The sequence below is a fragment of the Drosophila tropicalis genome, unplaced genomic scaffold (genome assembly GCF_018151085.1).
Source record: "Drosophila tropicalis isolate 14030-0801.00 unplaced genomic scaffold, ASM1815108v1 contig_878, whole genome shotgun sequence".
Classification (NCBI taxonomy): Eukaryota; Metazoa; Arthropoda; class Insecta; order Diptera; family Drosophilidae; genus Drosophila; species Drosophila tropicalis.
Genome location: NW_027173374.1, coordinates 1,806,860 through 1,825,278, shown reverse-complemented (window position 1 = coordinate 1,825,278; position 18,419 = coordinate 1,806,860). Strand labels below are relative to the sequence as shown.

Genomic DNA, 18,419 nt, shown 5'->3' with positions numbered 1-18,419 from the left:
AAGACCATATTCAATATCACATTAACTTATAGATGGCTTTACATCAATCAATCTTGGTGTCCGAGCAACTTTTTAGTTACTGCTAAGACAGAGAGAGAGAGAGAAGATATAAATACCGGTTATGCTTAGCCTTGAGACAGAGACAGGCTTGGGTTAACTTTGATAAATTTTTAGATTATACACCAGAAAGTTGGGCTAACATCGAATGTGGTTTATACCCTGGAAACAGATTGTAGATTCTAAATGTTTGGAAAGTGGGTTTTGACTTCTAATTTGACTATTTAACTTGTAAAAATTAAACGCAGGAAACCTATTCTTAGTAACTTTTATTTAAGTATTGTTAAAACTCCTGCAAATAATGTATATACCCTTTTTGGCATTTATGATAATGCACGTGTCGGACCAAAGGCAAGTCAACTTATGTCCAGACTACTGTGACTTTGATGATATTTTGTGGCCCTGAACTAATTAATATGTGGGCTCTTCTTTAAATGCATTTCAGGTTGCGTATTACAATTGCTTAGCTAGAGGGATTAAGAGGGCCACTGTAGCTTAGAATTTGCTAAGAATTTTCTGTGACTTCCATATGTAACTAAAATCTAAAAATAATAGGAAGCATAAGGTTAAAAAGGATACATTTTTGATGACTGTAAAGTAAATAAGTTGACCACAATTAAAATGAGAGCATTAGTTATTGGACATGAGAAAAATTGCACAGCTGTGTAAAGTGTGTTTAAAAAACAATTGTTTAATTGTATGATTACGGATATAATTGATAATTCACACTTATAGACATACAACTAATATTGATTGATTCTTTTAAACAGGGCAAAACCTGTATCAATAGTATTGAGTTGCATTTATTTAGCCAATTGTTGGACAATTTTGACTTGACTGCTTTTACCCTTTGGGTCGTTTCGTTTAGCTGTAAATCCGTTAACCTAAACTGCCCTTGGACAACAAAAATAAAACAAAACAAAACAAAACAAGTGAAATGCAAGTTCAATGCTCTCCAACTGAATTACTTTCACTGACTTTGTTTTCCATCTCTCAGTCAAAACAAAAAAGTTTCAGGTTACAATACACACACAACGACAATTCTGAATCTGCGTGAACATTGTACTACTTAGCAATAATTTCTTAACATAATGAGTAATACTTGAGGTCTGAAGTCTGACCAAAGTCTGTTACATCGATCAGCTGTTTATGGCAAAAAAACCGGTTGAAAAGTAACTCATGTTTGAAATTCCACAGCCACAGGTTCTTTAAATACTTCCCTCACACACACACACACCCAGCACACGCAGTACACACTCGAACACTAGCATATCTGATTAGACACAACAAATTGCATATGAAATGTCAATCCATTCAATGTCGGTGAGTTGAGTGTCGATGATTGACCCAGCTGTTTGAGTGAACGATTGGGGTTTGTTGGACAGTTAAACAGGAAAAAAAGACACCAAAAGTACTCCAACAAACGTCATCAAAATATGCAAATTATTAAATTAGATTTTCTATTTATAAATTATACTTATGTTGCTGTAAAAATATTGAATGACAATATAAATCTGAATTTGAAAACAGTTTGTGTTTGAAAAGGAAAGGGGAACAGAGGCAGCATTGCGAGAATTGTCATTGAATAATGCAATTTATTATTTCATTTTACAGCATCTACTATTAAAAATTTTATTGAATTGGCAAACAAATAATTCTAAATACATATATGTAAATACAGTCTTTTAATTTATAAACTAAATTGTGAAAGTATTCAAAGACTCAATGCCCAAACCAACTATTGAATTTAAAACACAAAACTTTAATTCTAATTAGTAATTACTCAAAAGATTCATTCGAATGGAAACAATCTAGTTATTATTTATGACAAGGGCAGAGCTGTCCTTTCTAGATTGGAATGAAATGATAAATTTGTTGCATTTTTTAAAATTGAAATGTAAACACCTCCCCTAAAAATTACTCATTTCATTCATAAATATTAATTTTTAATGGTTTAACATGATTTCGCTGCCACAAATTATAATGGACACTTGATTCAGTTAATTATTAATGTTAAATATTTATAAAAGCGGCACCACAACTCGCTCCGCGAAAGGGGTTTCGGGTTTTGGGTGAAAAATACAAGCCAAGGAAACAAACTCAAAACTTGTTGCATGTCTAATGGAAGTGTTGCATGCCATGCGGTCATTGCGGGGTGCAAGTGTAAGATGAAGAGATAGTAGGAGAAAGAGAAAGACAGAGAGAGAAAGAGACCTCCCAAAAGATATTCTCGTTAGCCTGTTGAAGTTATCTCCGCTTTTGAGATGCCAAGAGTTTTGTTTACATTGTGCCACACAGTTTTGTAGCAATTTATGAGTTGCTCCAGCATTGTCCAGGTCAGGTCCTCTACCAGATATTTATGGTATTTGGTTTACCCATACACATATGTATATATATTGCTGATTGTTGGCTAACACCAGCCAACAGTGCCATGAAGATTGATTTATTGCAATGATTGCACTACATTCTGACCATCATGAAATTGAGCTTTTAAGCTCAATCGAAATATGCAGATTGGGTTTATTTTTACTATTTCAATAGCGGAACAATACAATAATGTTGAAAATTTAGGCTCCTCTTACAAAATATGTTCTTCAATGAACAGTTTATAATAGCCTATTTAAGGGACAACAATTTACAGACAATTAGCTGCAGAATGTTAGTTAGTGAATGGTCCATAAGATATATACAGTAGCATATTGCATACTTTATGGGTCAAATTTCGCATTCCTAAATCAAGAATATAATTCGAAAAAACTAAAAAACTCAAAGGTTGGGGTTTAATGAAGAGTATGAAAATGGTTCCACAAAGCCAATCATTTTAAAGTTACAAATTTAGCTTAAAAAGGAAGTACCCAAGGGGATAAGCGCCGATCTAGATAAGTGATATGAATAAGCCTATAATTAAATGTAAGTTTCTCTAATCCTTTTATTTCCTTTTTGTAGACTACGGCGTAAAGGATTCCAAAATTCCTGATGGTTACCGATGACACATTGTTGTGAATTTTTAAATATATATGCATGTGTGGTAAGTGAAATTATTATTATATGAAATTAAATTGATACCCATTTGTTTTTTTTTCCTTTTTGTAAATGCTTTTGTACCTTATAATTTTCACATCGCTTGCGGGTTTTCAGGTTTATAAGATAATTTTAGCTTTCTGGTTTTTTCACGCCTCTATCTCGGTGTGAGGGAAAAGAAAATGAGAAGACTAGTGGCAGTTGGGGAAAGGAACCCGCATCATTTAGTGGCATGCGTTTCATACATAATTCAAATCAATTAGGCCGAGCTTAAGACAGGAAGCCCCAAAGAGTCCAAGCCCCAGACCCAGGTGGGTCTCAGCTTAAGGATGGGCGGCGTAATGTATTGGGTATTTTGGTCATTTGGGTATTGCTGATCGCAACTACAGGCATTTAGCATATGATTAGGCTGAGAACTGTGTAATTTACGATAAGAGCTGATTATGCCAGCATTTATATGCAAAAGACCATGTAGGTATGTAGGTACATACATATTTGCATTCTTTTCTTTTTGTTTTGCAGTTTTGTTGCAGCTGGAGTTGGCTCTTGTCAGTTTCTGTGTGTTTGTGTGTGGCTATGAATTGCTTTCGAGCCTCGTCTAGACTAATTTTCTGCTCGTAAAACGAATTTTAATTGCAAAAGCCAAATTTTTATAGTTCAAGTTAAAATAAAAAGTTATTATGGATATATTTTTTCGCATTCGTTCGGTTTGGTTTGTATCGTTTCGTTTTGTCTGTGTTGGCCAAGTTGTGCTCTGTGTGTGTGCTTCTGACTTTATAATTAACCACTCATTTAGCCATATGCATACACCTATATTTAGGTACCTATGTATGTATCTTGTATATATGTATATATGTATAATCCCGACTTTCAAGCAGCGAAAAACATATTAAAAATATAATGCCCAACATATTAACTGGAAATCTCATAAATTATGCTGCGAAATGACCTGCCAAGTGTCTCCCCTTCACTACCGCCCTTGCTCACTCATTGCCGATCTCAAATGCAACAAAATATGGCAGCCATTTGAAACGAAATCGAAACCAAAAACCAAAATGTATAATACCAAAAATACATTTTTACAACTTGATTTTTTACGAGCTCGCCAAAGTTTTCTTCTTTTTTTTGTGTTTTGAGTTGCTTCTTTTCTTTTTGTTTTTGTATTTTTGTAGTTCATTTTGTTTTCTTGCGAAAAGGCAACATTAAAATTTCACTTTAGACAGACAGAACTCAGTTCCTCGTTCCTTGTTGCCCGTTTTCAGTTCTTCAGGTCTAAGACAGGTCGTGCAGGCTTCTTGTCTTGAGACCACGAAATTAGCGCAAGCGCATTAAATTAATTAACTAAAAGTCTATCGATTTGACTTCGTCTTCAATACAGGGAGAAGAAAAACGAAAAAAAAAACAGAAACAGAAACAGAAAAACATTTGAAGTTTTACGATGCGAACGAGCAAAGAGTATCCGCTTGACGAATCCAAGTTTTATGACTGCTAAACTATTGTTGCCATTTTCATAATTACACAGAGTCAGTCAGTCGTATAGTAGTTCCAGTTGCAGTTTACGTGACCATGGCTAAGATGGGCTTGGGGCCTGGGCTTTAACATTGGTTTGGGTCTGGGTCTGGGTCTGGGTCTTCGTCTGCTTCTGTCTCTGGGAATAGAGGAAGCAAAGTGCAAACAGACAAAAACCATAAAGGAAGAGAAAATTATCTACTGTATTATATATATGTACATATATATATTTTTTCCCAGGATTTTAGCTAGAAAATCTAAAGAACTCAATAAACCAAGTCATTATCATGATGTTGAACTTGATTTATGGTTATTTAAATGTTTTTCTTTATTTGTTTTGATGAGTTTAGAGAAACAAATGTTTTAAAATTTAATTATTAAATTGAAAGTCATAGGAAAAATAATACAAAGTATTATTAGTTTCTTTTAAAAGCCTATAGAAATTGGCATTTACATATATTGTTTAAGTCCCTTGTAAAATAGCATAATTTTCATTTAACTTTAAGAAAATGATTTAAAATCAGGGAGGCAATCCCAGAGACAAAACATTTTGTGCATACAAACTGCCAGATAAGAGCTAAGACGAACCCCTGTCAAAGTAATCTAACATAACCATTCATTGTGATAGTGGGACATACATAATTTCCATGCCATCTTCTTCAGTGATGATTACTGGAATGTCTTTATGCATAAATATTTATATAATAGACATGGCCAGACATGGATCTGCGATAATATGAACGATCGTTTAGCATTTATCCATTTAGTGGCCAATGTAGACAATGCCAGTGACGTCTGTCAACTGCTACTAGCCAGCTGAGCAGCAAAACAAACAGACAAACAAACCAAGCCAACCGAACAGACAGTCAGCCAAATAGGCAGACAGTAGCCTCAATTGCAGTGGCAGTGGTAGTACCCCCGCCCAACTCCCTGGAAGAAATCCTCCGACACTCCGCCAACCAGTTGAGGATCAAGTTTTCTGTCTAGCAACTTTGTTGCAACATTTTGCCAGCTTACAACTCCGATTCAAAAGTGCTCATTAGCTTGGCCAGCTAGTCTGCCCACTCAATGCATTACACTTGCCACTAACTGGTTTCCCGATGCCTTTGTACAGAAGAAGTCCTCTATGGACACTTTTGGCGCCTCTTGCGAATCAAGGCTTAGCATACATTTGGTTTCTTTCGATGTGATTGATAAGATTTATTGGAATTATTCAATGGCAATGTAACTAAAAACTATTTACAGTTGCATTCTCTGATAAGAAACGGAAATAGCTAGCGATGTAATCACAAATTATTTGAGAAACTTGTTAGCCATAAAAAATTGATCAACGAAATTTATAATTAAATTTTACTAAAATGTTGTAAAAACAAGCAGCCTAATTAAAATTCTATTAATTTTAATGCAAATTATGAGGATTAATTCTATAGAATTTAATTATATTTTCTTTACATCTTTATTTATGTACATATTTATTTCCACTGATGAGATCATTTTTTGTTTCTAAATAGAGAAATACAAGCTCATAATTTAATGAATTTAGTAAAGAAATATGATGGGTAATAGGTGGATATTTGGGTAAAGTTTTCGAGTTCAAAAATGCGTTTCATTAATTGTTCTCGGATGTTATACAAATGCTTAAGGTATGCATTTAGGTGTCAAGTGTTGACAGCTCTTGGTTCCATGTTAATTGATTATTTCATGGGCTGCCAAGAACAACAATTTGTGACATGGGTGTGATTAGCCTTAGATTGCTTAGTTTTGCCATCTTGTTGCTAGGCATAGGATACAATATAAAAGAAGAGAAGAAAACTTGATTATTATGCCCCTTTCTGTGTTGCTGCTGCTGCTCCACTTTGTTGTTGGACCAACGCGTACGTGTCGAGACGAAGTTGGCCATGGAGTTGCCCACCGACTGTTGCCACTCTGCCACTGGCGGCATATTCTGGCCTATAATTAGGTGGCAATCATTTAGTAGTGGCGCGAGCCAGACATCACTTCATACTCCTCGATTCCCTGGCTCTCATCCTTTTGGGACTCCTGACAATGCTAGTGCAATTTTCTCAGCGGCTTTTGAGTTTGGTTTTTCACATATTTTTCTTTTTGATTTTAGTGCAATTTTCAATTTGCTTTTACTCCCAAGTAAATGAGCCATAAATATTATCCCTCATCTGATAGCTGCCAAGGGGCAACACACACTCAAACACACCCAGATTGAGTGCGGTAAAAGATTAATCATGAAAATAAACTAAAGTGTAATGGCTAAGACAAGCAGAGAGAATAGACAACATCATGTTTTTGGGATTAAACATAAGACTAAATAAAAAGTGTCATGACTTATGTGGGAAATGCAAGGGCCTGAAATTTTTAATTAGCTGGCACTCTATCCCGAAAAAAAACCTGTTTCATCATTCGTCTATAGACTCCGTTCAGGGGAACTTGAATGCGAAATAGCTTCATTTTGTTGGAATTCGATTGGAATTGAAATAGTTGCATTGAAACTTACCCAAGGGCACATTGGCGCCGTTTTTTCGATTTACGGAGACTGAGATCGGCAATAAAGCTGCACCACTGCCAACACCAACACCAGGACCCACACCACTCACGCCACCGCCACCCGAAGTGGATGATGGGGATGGCGATGATGAGTCACAGGAGCCCTCCAACGATTGGGCGGGTGTTGGCACCGTTGACATGTGATGATCTGCACTGGTTATGACACTAACTGATCCGGCTCCGCCTCCATTGGCACCACCACCGTTGCCACTGGCACCACCAGCTCCGTTAGTTCCACTGCTGCTGCTGGAAGTGGCAGCTGCTGCCTGTGAGCTCGAACTTGGTCCATTTGCTGAACCGCTGCTGCTGCTGCTACTACTAGTGGCTGCTCCATGCTCACTGTGGGGTGGAGAACGTAATGTGGACTGGTGGGGCTGCTGCTGTTGTTGATGGTGGTGTGGCTGATGCTGCACCACTGAAGCAGCGGCCGCCATATGGGCGTGATGAGCATGAGCAACCTGTCCCAGCTGTGTCTGATGTTGTGGATGCTGTTGTGCCTGCTGCTGCTGCTGCTGTTGATGATGCGACACCGCAACATGTGCAGAATGACCATGGGAATGCGCATGGGCATGATGGGCATGGGCAGCAGCAGCATGCACCTGATGAACATGAGCCGCCGCAGCGGCAGCCACATGATGATGGCTGTGATGATGACTGTGATGGCTGAGCAGTGGATGCGGCTGGACAGTGGGGCCAGGCGGTGGTACTTCATGTATGTGTAGGGCTCGCTGCTCATCCTGGGCTTGAGCTCGCCGCAGTGCCGTCTGCAGGGCCATTACCCGCTGACGATCGGCGGTCAATCGGCATTTCTCACATGTGCAATAGCGATACTTGCAATATCTCTTGTGACCCTTCAGTGTGATCTTCAAGCCGTGATTGCGACATCGTGCACAATTCGGGGGGTGTTCGCGGTGAGATCGAGCTGCCACTGGAACTGGAGGCGCCACCGCAAACATCGTTTTTCGAGTCAATTATGTCCGAATCGGACATGCTGTCAGTATTCCAATTCTCGTCCGAAACCATTTTTCCTTCTTAACTTGTATCAATCAAACAATCGAGTGACAATATTTTCAATTCCTCGGATCTGTATCAATTTTCTTGGGTATACTTTCTACTCTTGGAGAGAGGCATAAAGCATTGGCATGATTAATATTGTGGATCGTGCTGGTATATATATTTATTTTCTTTTTTATATGGCTTCAAGCGATTATTTAATGTGCTGAATTCAAGTTAAAATATTTTGAAAACTTGCTTGCTCAAATGTTTTAATATTCGTTTAGTTTTGAATAGAGATTTCCATTATATTTAATTGTAATATATATAAATTTGTTGTTGTTGTATTTGCTGCAAAGACAAGAGTAAATAGAAAATTATTTCTAAAAATTATTCCAAAGAGAAATATAAATAAAAGATTTTATTGCTGATCTAAGCCCAAATAAATTCTGACAAAAATTTCGTTTGCCTTGCTATGCGCCACTTGCGCTGCATTCCCATTTTATTTCCAAATATTTTGGCTAGAATTTCAAAAATATATATGTAGATATTTTCTGAATTATATATTTTCGACTTGCATGCCTATTAGTAATTAGGCAAATCTTTGTTATATATATTTAATTTCATAGTTGACGCCCCGCTTTTTGGTTACATTTAAAAGGTGGAGTTATGGTCGAGAAGATACATTGTTGCTGATAGCTTGGCTAATAATGGGTCAGGGTCAGGCTAGAGTGATCTTTACCAAAAGTCATAAACAATTATGAAACAACAAATTAGCTATGGCAATGATATAATTATATATATTATTGACAACCAAGATAAAAGAAAAACTAATAAGTTGATAATGTTTATTGCAAAAGGAAATAAAGGTGAAAAGTTTTCAGTTGTCTGAATATTTAAGGATCTTTGATTAAAGTTCAATTAAGTTAAGTTGATTATAGATAAATGCCGTACACGCTTTCTACTTATTTTCAATTAATTAAAACAATTTATAATCTTTAGACTTTATAAATATTTAATTTGCATCTTTGTTATTAAACAAGTTTCCTTTTGGTAGCTTTTTTTCCAACAGGCAGTAAAATTCTTTGATAGGTGTTTTCCAGTTACAAATACAAAAAAGGAAAATCATATAATAATAAGCTTAGGACTCGACCAGTCTGAAAAATTTTATGTTTTGGTGGAAACATATCAAAAATATCAAATTAGATCAGGAAATTATAAAATGATTTCAATTTCATTTAATCAAGTTAAATGATTTAATAGTCAATAGAAAATTAATATGGATTTATGCATAGATCTTTCTTATATTGTAGAACCCTGAACCGGGTCATGTAACTTTACATTTTAATTAAATTGTCAAACTATTTAAAAATTAAAAGAAAAATTGAAGCAATTTACACATTAGTTTAAGCTTATACATTGTGTAATTAAGTCTGACAATTTGTTTTAATTTTTGCTAATTTATAAACCTGACATTGACAAGCGGATAAGACTTTAGATTTAAATATTGTATCAATATATATTTAAAACTTTAAACAGAAGAACAAAACAAGAAACTTTACCTTATTAAAATTTGGATTATTTAGATTGGTAGAATATAATTATTATATTTAAAAGTTGAACTGGAACTTTATATTGAATAGTTTAGTTATATTATATTTAGTTTTAAGTAAATTTGTAGATTTTAATAGTAGTATTTAGTTATTAATGTGTATTATTCCTTTTAAGTTTTAGTTTTCACTTTTTTTTTGTTTGCAAATCGAAGGCAAGAGGAAAAAAAACAGTCACATGAGATTTTTCTGTGGTTGTGGTTGATCGATCGATCGATCAATGAGCCGACGGCAAAAACGCGTGCGCGATTTCGGATTACCAACAACAAGAAAGTAATACAAAAAAATCAAAAAAAAAAAAAAAAACAAAAACCAACTATATATAGTTTTGTATTTATGTATATATAGCAAATTGTTTGAACACAACAGAAAACACAACAAATTTTAAATTCAATATTTTCAAATGATATCCGGTTAATGTGTGGGTGTGGGTGTGTGTATATTTGTGTGCGATTCAAACAAATTCTTCAAAACACTTTGAAACGCAATATGTGAAACTTTCGATTCGATGTCGCGTAACGGTTGATGAGCCGAGCTTTCGTTGCTCCTGCTTTTGCTGTTGCTGCTGCTGCTTATTCCGCTGCTGCTGCTGTTGCTACTGCTGTCCGATCTGAAATCTTTGGCCTGCCCAAGACGCGGATGCAAAGAACTCGAAAACGCGACTAGCAGCCGCCGCAGCAGCGACGATTGCGACGGCAGAGCCATAGACTACATAGCACCTAACTGAGAGGAGGGTGCACACACATTCGTCTGCATGTGTGTGTGTGTGTGTGTGTTTGCCTGTGTTTGGCTTTGCTCGAACGCTCTGAAAATGCAGCCGCCCCAACAACGAAACGGATTTTCGAGAGAGAGAGAGAGCCAGCGAGAGTGAGAAAGAGAGCAATTGCTCTGCTGCTGCTAACGTCGCTGCATTTGGAGAAATTCTGACATTTGGGGGCTGCACTCACACACACACACAGGGAAAATTCTTCTTTATATGTAGCTTGTATATACCAAGCAGAGCCACACACATTGGCTGGGGTTGTTGTTGGCTGTCGTCGTCGTCGTCGCCGTCGTCGCCGTTGCTGCTGCTGCAGTTGCAACTCGGCTCGCTTACAGCCTGTCTGAGTTGCAATGGTTTTGCTTTTCGTTTTTTCTGGTTTCGCAAACAAAAAAAAGGCCGGTAATTCTTTTCTTGGTTGCACGTTTGCTTTTCCATATTTTATGGCATTTGTTTTGATTGTTCTTTCGCACCACGGGGCGTATGAGTGATGGACTTTCAGATAGAGCGTAATCAGACCAATGAAGGGATACATTTCGGCTTCTGATACCATCTATATTGCATAAGCAGATCATGCAGATCAAGGGCAAAGCGATTCTTACTAGTAAACTTTAATTTATTCCTGGAAATTGATTTAAATATTAAGCTATTTTACATACATGTCAACTTCTTTTGTAACTAACCATTGGGCTTGAGCTTTATTTTTGGTTTAATCCCTGTTTTTTTCTACCCAACGTAATAAATAAATCAAATTTTAACAAATCGAATCTAATTTTACAATAACAAATAATTCATTTAAGACCGCATACAATGTCTATAATCAATAAGTCAAGTCTGGGACAGAGAAAACTTGTCAATCTATTAAATACTTCACTGAGTATAAATTTTTTCACATATTTGCGAAGTTCATTCAATTCAAGAAAAGACGCGGAAAATTTTACACCTTTCCCATGATTTGTCTAATTTTTTTTGTTCATTCTTAATGCATTACACATTTACAAAGTTCAATGAAATGAAACCATGAATATATATACATAGATAATCAAGTAAAATTTATTCACCTTTAAAAAAGTAACAATACAGAAAATTGTGCACTTTTGTATTGAATTCTTAATGTATGTTTGGACTTATATCAATTAAATCCAGACCTTTAAGAGTCTTTAAATGGTCAATGATACTGATTACGTCACGGACTAACTTAAGTTAGTTCCAAGCTTTTGATTTGTTTTACTGTCTCTGTATTCAAGCTGTTTCGTTTGATTGTTCGATTTTAATCTAATTTGCACCTACTTCGCTATTAGGGTGATTCACTATCTCTCTCATGCTCTTATCAATTTGCACTCAACGCATGACCAATTTATTATTAGAAAGAGAAAAATGTCAAATAAGAGAAATTCTGCTTGCTGGTGATAGGAAGAATATAAATTTATATGTCTATATGTATGTCCAATGTTTCATCGGATGTTTGACAAGTGCAACTTGACTCGTCGGGGGTAATTGAATATGAAAGATCCTGTAATGATAATGTAACGCCCATTTCGTGCTATTACATTATGCCCCCGTGTAGCCTGCCACACTGCGTGAAACCAACCAGTCCATCGGCAAAATGTTATGACTTGTTACTCTATATTTTAACAACAAGAACAAAAAAGTGCACAACTGATTTCTTATCTTGCATGTCGCTACTAATTTGTATTTGCACAGCAATAGGGCGAGAGAGAGAGATAGAAGCCAGAGGCAGCAAGTGAGAAAGAGAATCCAGTATTCACTCAACGCGTACAATGAGAAGCATACAACAAGAGAGAGAAAGAGAGAGAGGGTAAAGAAGGTAGCTATTGCCATTTTGGTTAATTATGTATGTGACAGCAGTGCGGGAAAATTAAGATACGATTTATAATATTGGGGGCAAAAGAAAATGTGGGCCGAACTGGATTAGAACCCAACCCAGACAACTGGTTAGACACTCTAGACTGCGTGCGGCAAAAAAAAAGGTTAGTAGAGAATCTGCATTAGTTGTTAGCGTTTTGCATAGAGAACCTGTGTTCTATCCTATCCGGTTTATAAGCCGGGTGGCATTAAAAGCTTCGTAATTACTTCCTTAATTTCGGTGTATTTTATTGCCATTAATTTAAACAGGTTTGCTGTAGGTCAATTCAATCAGTTTGGATGCAAGATAGAGGGTTTACCTAAAGGTGCAGACGTTTGGCAATTATTCTAAGAAATCCACTTCGAGTTAAAACTAAAGAGAGATTTCATTAGAGTTTAAAATATTTTGAATGAAGGCTTGGTAAGGATTTTGATAAGAGTTACGATCATCTTTGAATAAAGTTTGCTATAATTGATCTGGTTTTTCATTGCCTACTTTTGTGCGTTAATGGGTATCAAGCAACCGAAACTTACTTTACTCTCTAAAGACTTCTATATTTGAATCTGAACTATATTCAATACATTTAATTTATAAATTTATGCGCTTGCTCCATATACACTTTTTAGTTGAAAGATCTCCATTTTTAGCTAAGGCATTTTTACGAGTGTAGTAATTTGAGATGAATCGATCTATAGTTTTATGCTAACTAGTTAACAGTGGACTGTCTTTTGTTTTCTTGGAATTCCCTTCTAAAATGTAAAGCATTGACTTGGCATTGCTAGAAGTTTGCAGTTTTTGGTCTCTACTTCCTGTTCGATTTGGTCAATGGCTCCAGACCATTGTCTGATCCTGCAGATCTACATATGTTTGTTTGTATATGTAGATGTATGTAGATCGTCTTTCAAGCGCATTATGATGTTTGTTCTTGTTGGCTGGTATTGTAGATGGCAATCGGTTTGGCTATAACCCGCTGCTGTTGCCATAACCATTAAGAGTCTGGTGTACACACGCGAGCATTTATGGCAGGCAATTACAACTATGCTTGCAACGCCCACCACATCCCAGGGCCAAGCGGGTGGCTAGAGTTGAGGGGACATTCACAACGCATTGTTTACTTACCGAAAGACAATGCAATTGCAATCTCTTGTTCTAGTTGCATAGATAGATGTATGTAAGTATATCTATCTATCTATCTGTATATCCATCTCTTAGCTGTTGGCGGTTATGCAAGAGAGCGCAAGAGGCAAGTTGGAGTAAAAGTGTTGCGAGTATTTACCGGCACTTTATGAAACACAGAAACAGAGAGATTCATTGAATTCATAGTTGTACTATGTGTGTGTGTGTGTATGGATGGCACTGAGACGTTTATATTTTTCGCGATAAGCAAGTAAATATATATATGTATGTATGTATACACAGCCGAAAACGTGAGTTTCACTTTGGAGAGACAACATAGGAAAAGAGTGATCACAAATAAGATTATGGGGTTCCAGCTCCCACGATACACCATCCGCACGCGTCCTAAGAGAGTGAGTGCACTTAAAACTTAAAAATCGATGTGTTTTTTTTTTGTTTCTTGTTGGTTTTTATTTCGTTTATTTTTATTTATTTTGTATATGTGTTTTAGCGTGCGAAAAAGCGCCGCGTACACGCGAGCCTAAGGATCGTTGCCAGCAAACTGGTTGGCGGAGTCTAACAAAAAGCTTTGAGCACGTTAACAACGGACCCCAGAATGCCCAGTATTCCCCGCTGTCTCGCAGTCTCAGTCTCAGTCTCTGGCAGAGGAAAAAATCATATGTTGTTGTTGCTGCTGTTGCTGTGGCTAAAGTAGACAGAGGCGGGGAAAGGAGACGGACTCGTGTCTGCCGGTCGCGCACTGGTATTTGCACTTTAGTGCAGTGAGAAGAAAAAAAATGAAATTGGTTCAGTTTGTCCAACTGATGCAATCAGCTACAAGTGAATATCTATATATTTATATAAACGAGAGTATTGAAAATCGCAAGTCGCATTTGGTTTAAAGATCTACTAAATAGTAAGTAAGTAATAATAGTGAAAATATCCTTAAGATATAAATCTTTATTAAGTAATATCGATACCTTTGAGCCACTAAAGAGCCACTTGAGAACAGTTTTCTAGGGTTCATTATCAAAGGTCAATCCCCGAGAATTGTGGGGTTCACTTAACAGCGTCGTTTGTTAACTCTGTACAAATCAAATTTACTATATAAATTAACCAAGTTTTTAGTCACTAAGATGCCTCAATGATCATGATATAGCGCATTGTGTTCCAAGCATAGCCCCAAGTGAGATATAGAGAGAAGCAAAGAGCATGGGAGAGAACTTGCCAAGATAGAGAGCATAAAAATTGCAATGCAAAATATAAGAGCAGACAATTCTCTTAGCAAATTCGCTCTTAACTAAACTTAAGTGGAACAACTTTGTTGCCGTACATTGACGTCTCTCGTGTGCATATTTTGCATCCGATTTTCGATTCCGATTTCAATTTGGAGATTTGACAATGCTTTCTGTCTCCGCTTGCCACAGTTCTGGTTATATATAGGTCTTATCTTTCAGCTGTTATACAAGTCATATTTTCTTCTGCTTTATTTCTGTTCTCCCATCTCGGTTTGATTCTGTGATCTGTGTCATCTTTTGTGTCTTCTTCGGCCAAAAGTCTAATTGTACATAAATGCCGATACCTTTGAAAAAGGGGCCGGAGGCCAGCACGCATTTACGGCCAAAATTCCAATGAGACAAAGAAGAAACAGCATAAACCTGTAGCTGGTTCTTAAATCACACACATTTACCTTTCAGGTAGCTGGTGACGTGGTGATGGCCAAAAGTTTCTTACAAATGTGGTCAGGAATCTGTTAGGATTCCTTGTAAATAATAATAAGCATTCTAAAAAATAAACTTTTGGTTATTTCATTTAGTAATTTTCTTTTTAACAGTTATAATTATAACTCTCATAAGAAATTCGCTTTTTATGAAGTATGTTACATTTTTAAATGTTTTCGAATAAGAAATTTAATATAAAACCTGCTGGAAAATTGACTTTTTAGGAAAGCAAATTAACTAGTTAAACCAAAGAGCTAAAAACCAACAGGGATTAATTTTAACCTTTGGTTTCCAAAAAAACGAGTCCTAAGGGAAACAAATATTGAAAATATTAAAGCATAGTCATTAACACATTTTATTGAGTTATTCTGGGTATTTATATTGAATATTATCCATTTGGCAAATCTCTTGAAATAGGTAACCAAAAACAGTAACCCAAAAGAAGATGCGACTTCCCTTATCTAGAGGGTCCGAACTGCTCGTAAATCAATTAGCAAAGAGCATGCCAAGGCAAGAGTAAAAAGTATCTCATGGATGCGCCAAACTCGTTTGCTGTTCGCTCTCAAAAAAAAAAAAAAAAGGGAATCTGCCAACAAACATGTGAAGCAGGGAATTAAAAGCAAAAAAAAAAAAAAAAAATCCAAAAACTTAAAAAAAATAAACCCTAAATGCAAATCGCCAAAGAAAACCGGCATATGTATATTAATTTATGATATTCTCTCTCTCGCGCAATTTATATCTCTTTTGGCTCTCTGTCTACTTATATCTTAGTGACCGACCCCCGCATTGCGGATGATCCGCTTGGTCGCACGTGTTTTATTTTTAACAAACATTTGTTGCAAACAGTGGCAGTTGCAAACGTTTATACAAATTGACGTTTAGCTGTCGGCGTTGTCACCTCAAAAGCCGCAGCGAAGTAACACGACATTAGGTACAAATATCGACACATTTGCATGTTCACATATGTACATACATATATTCATGGGATACCCGGAGAGGGCAAAATGCTCCAAATTGTTGCTGCAGTTGGCCCTTTGCCGCCCGTTCCTCACCAACACAGCCCATTTGGCGTAAAGTGTAATCCGAGTTGCCGACCGCAAGAAAACAGAGAGACATGTCGATGTGGAGGTGAGAAGGCTCCATAGTCATGGGCGCATCGTTGAAAATAAGAAAGGGCAGAGAATTTCTCTTTAATCTATATTTTATTAGAAATACTTGCAACTATATAGAAATTTATATAACTAAAAATGTAATTTTTGAAATCGAGGCATATTTGGGCATACTTTTTGATATGGTAAACATTTTAAGATTTTGATGCCTATTTCGACCCTAAAATAGTATCAAAAGCATGGTTGGTAAAAACGCTATATCTTGTTTAGTAGGGTGATATTATGAAAACTGATCATAATTATTAAAAAAATGAATTGAATTCTTAAAAAGAGTGTTTTGTATTGAAAAACGTTTAAATGAAATAGAAAGAAGGTTAAGCAGCAGGAACACTTGGCGTATGCGTAATGTTATTAATGAGTCAAGTAATGAGTTACATTGAACTTTCGAAACCAAACTTTTTATATTATATCCTTAGGCGCTCTATTATCACACAAAGTAAAACAGTAAAAAATTTAAAGGCGACTTTAGCGGGACACAACAATTTAATGAATCAAATTGAACAAGTATTAATGGATAATAAGGAGAAGTCTAAGAATAGGCAATTCGAAATTGGACCAAACAAATAGAGAACCTCTGGGAGATCTTGCCAACCCTAAAGGAAGAAAGAAATATACTTTAAAGCAATTATCTAGAAATTATGAACTGTTCGTAGAATTGGCAATTATCATTTAGATACAGAACTTTTCACTTCTGATCAACTGAGCTGGAATCGTGCTGCAGATCATGATGGCTGGTAAAAAATCCTTTTGTATTTAAAGCAAATAATATTTCAAGCAAATAGATTTCAATGTACTTACTATTAAAGTTATGGTTAAGTGGTTCATCTAAAAACTCTTGCTTCAAAAAGGTTCAATTCTTTATAAATGAAATTCAGTGCATCTCCTTTTTATAATGCCGAATTCAAACTACACCCATGTAGCAGATATTGGCTCTCTTTTCCTTTAACTAAATGCGGCCTCGTGTTCGTGTTTTATAATTGTTATGGGCATTTGTACAAGTTGTACCAGTTGTTGTTATTGTTGTTGTTGCCATTGTTGCAGTAGGTTGGCTGCTTGGGCTTGTCATTCGGTTTAGTTGGCAGCTCTCCTCCTATTTCTCTAAGTGAGTCTGAGGCTGGAACTGCGACTGTGACTTGGGTTTGGGGTTTGAGGCTACCCAGCCCCATGCTTAGGCATGCGAATTTTACACTTGACTGGTGTCTAGATCGAGCAATATCATTGTAGTATTCTGTTCGCTTTTCTTCCATTTCTTCTTTTAGAATTCTTCTGAGAAATCGAGTATATACGCTTGGGCGATAATTTCAACAAAAGGGGAGGGCAGGTATTAATTTTTATCTAAACAGATATGTATTCCCTTTAGATTCAGCAACTAAATGTTTTTATTATTAGTTGCGTTTAAAAGTTTAAAGGATTATACTTCATCTGCCTTTAGGATTCAATATCTACTTAAATAGTTAGAGCACCTGACCATCGTCTTTGTTTATTCAGGTTCAGTTTTGTTATTACAAAAGTCATAAATCCATTTGCCTATGTGCATATTTATTGGTTACTCGCTGGCACACTTAATGCACGTGCAGGAGTTGCAGCTACAGATACAAATACAGATAAAGATGCTGAAACAATTTGTTATGCATCTTTGGCTCTTTTGCTTTAATATTAATCTTAATCAAGCTGCAGGCCCCCATATGTGGCCACATTGTTGATTATGTACATTAAAAGTAGAAGGCAAAAGCAAAAAAAAAAAAAAGAAAAGGTTATTGCAAAGTTCGTGGAATTCAGGATAAAAGGTTACAATCTTTTCCTTTTGCATGAATTGAATGGCTACAAAATAGAACATTTTAACTAATTTGAATAATTTTAACTAATGTTTAATGCGGTTTTTAGAATATTTAGCATATTGGGATATAATTTTATTAAAATCTTTTAGAAATTGACGAAAATACACTCTGATTTGCATTAGGAAACCGAAAACTTATATTCGGTTAGCTACCTATGGAACTTTGAAAGAAGACTAATACTTCTTAAAGACTTAATCGCTCT

General features: G+C 36.1%; 1 protein-coding gene across 1 annotated transcript in view; it reads right to left on the bottom strand.

The window, feature by feature from the left end:
* Positions 1-14,067, bottom strand: part of dsx (doublesex) — a 44,817-nt gene extending 30,750 nt beyond the window's left edge. Inside the window, 3 exon segments of the mRNA XM_068300981.1 lie at positions 7,094-8,045; positions 8,047-8,487; positions 13,493-14,067. Coding sequence (XP_068157082.1) covers positions 7,094-8,045; positions 8,047-8,166 — 1,072 coding nt within the window. The 5' untranslated portion in view covers positions 8,167-8,487; positions 13,493-14,067.
* Positions 14,068-18,419: the final 4,352 nt, after the last annotated feature.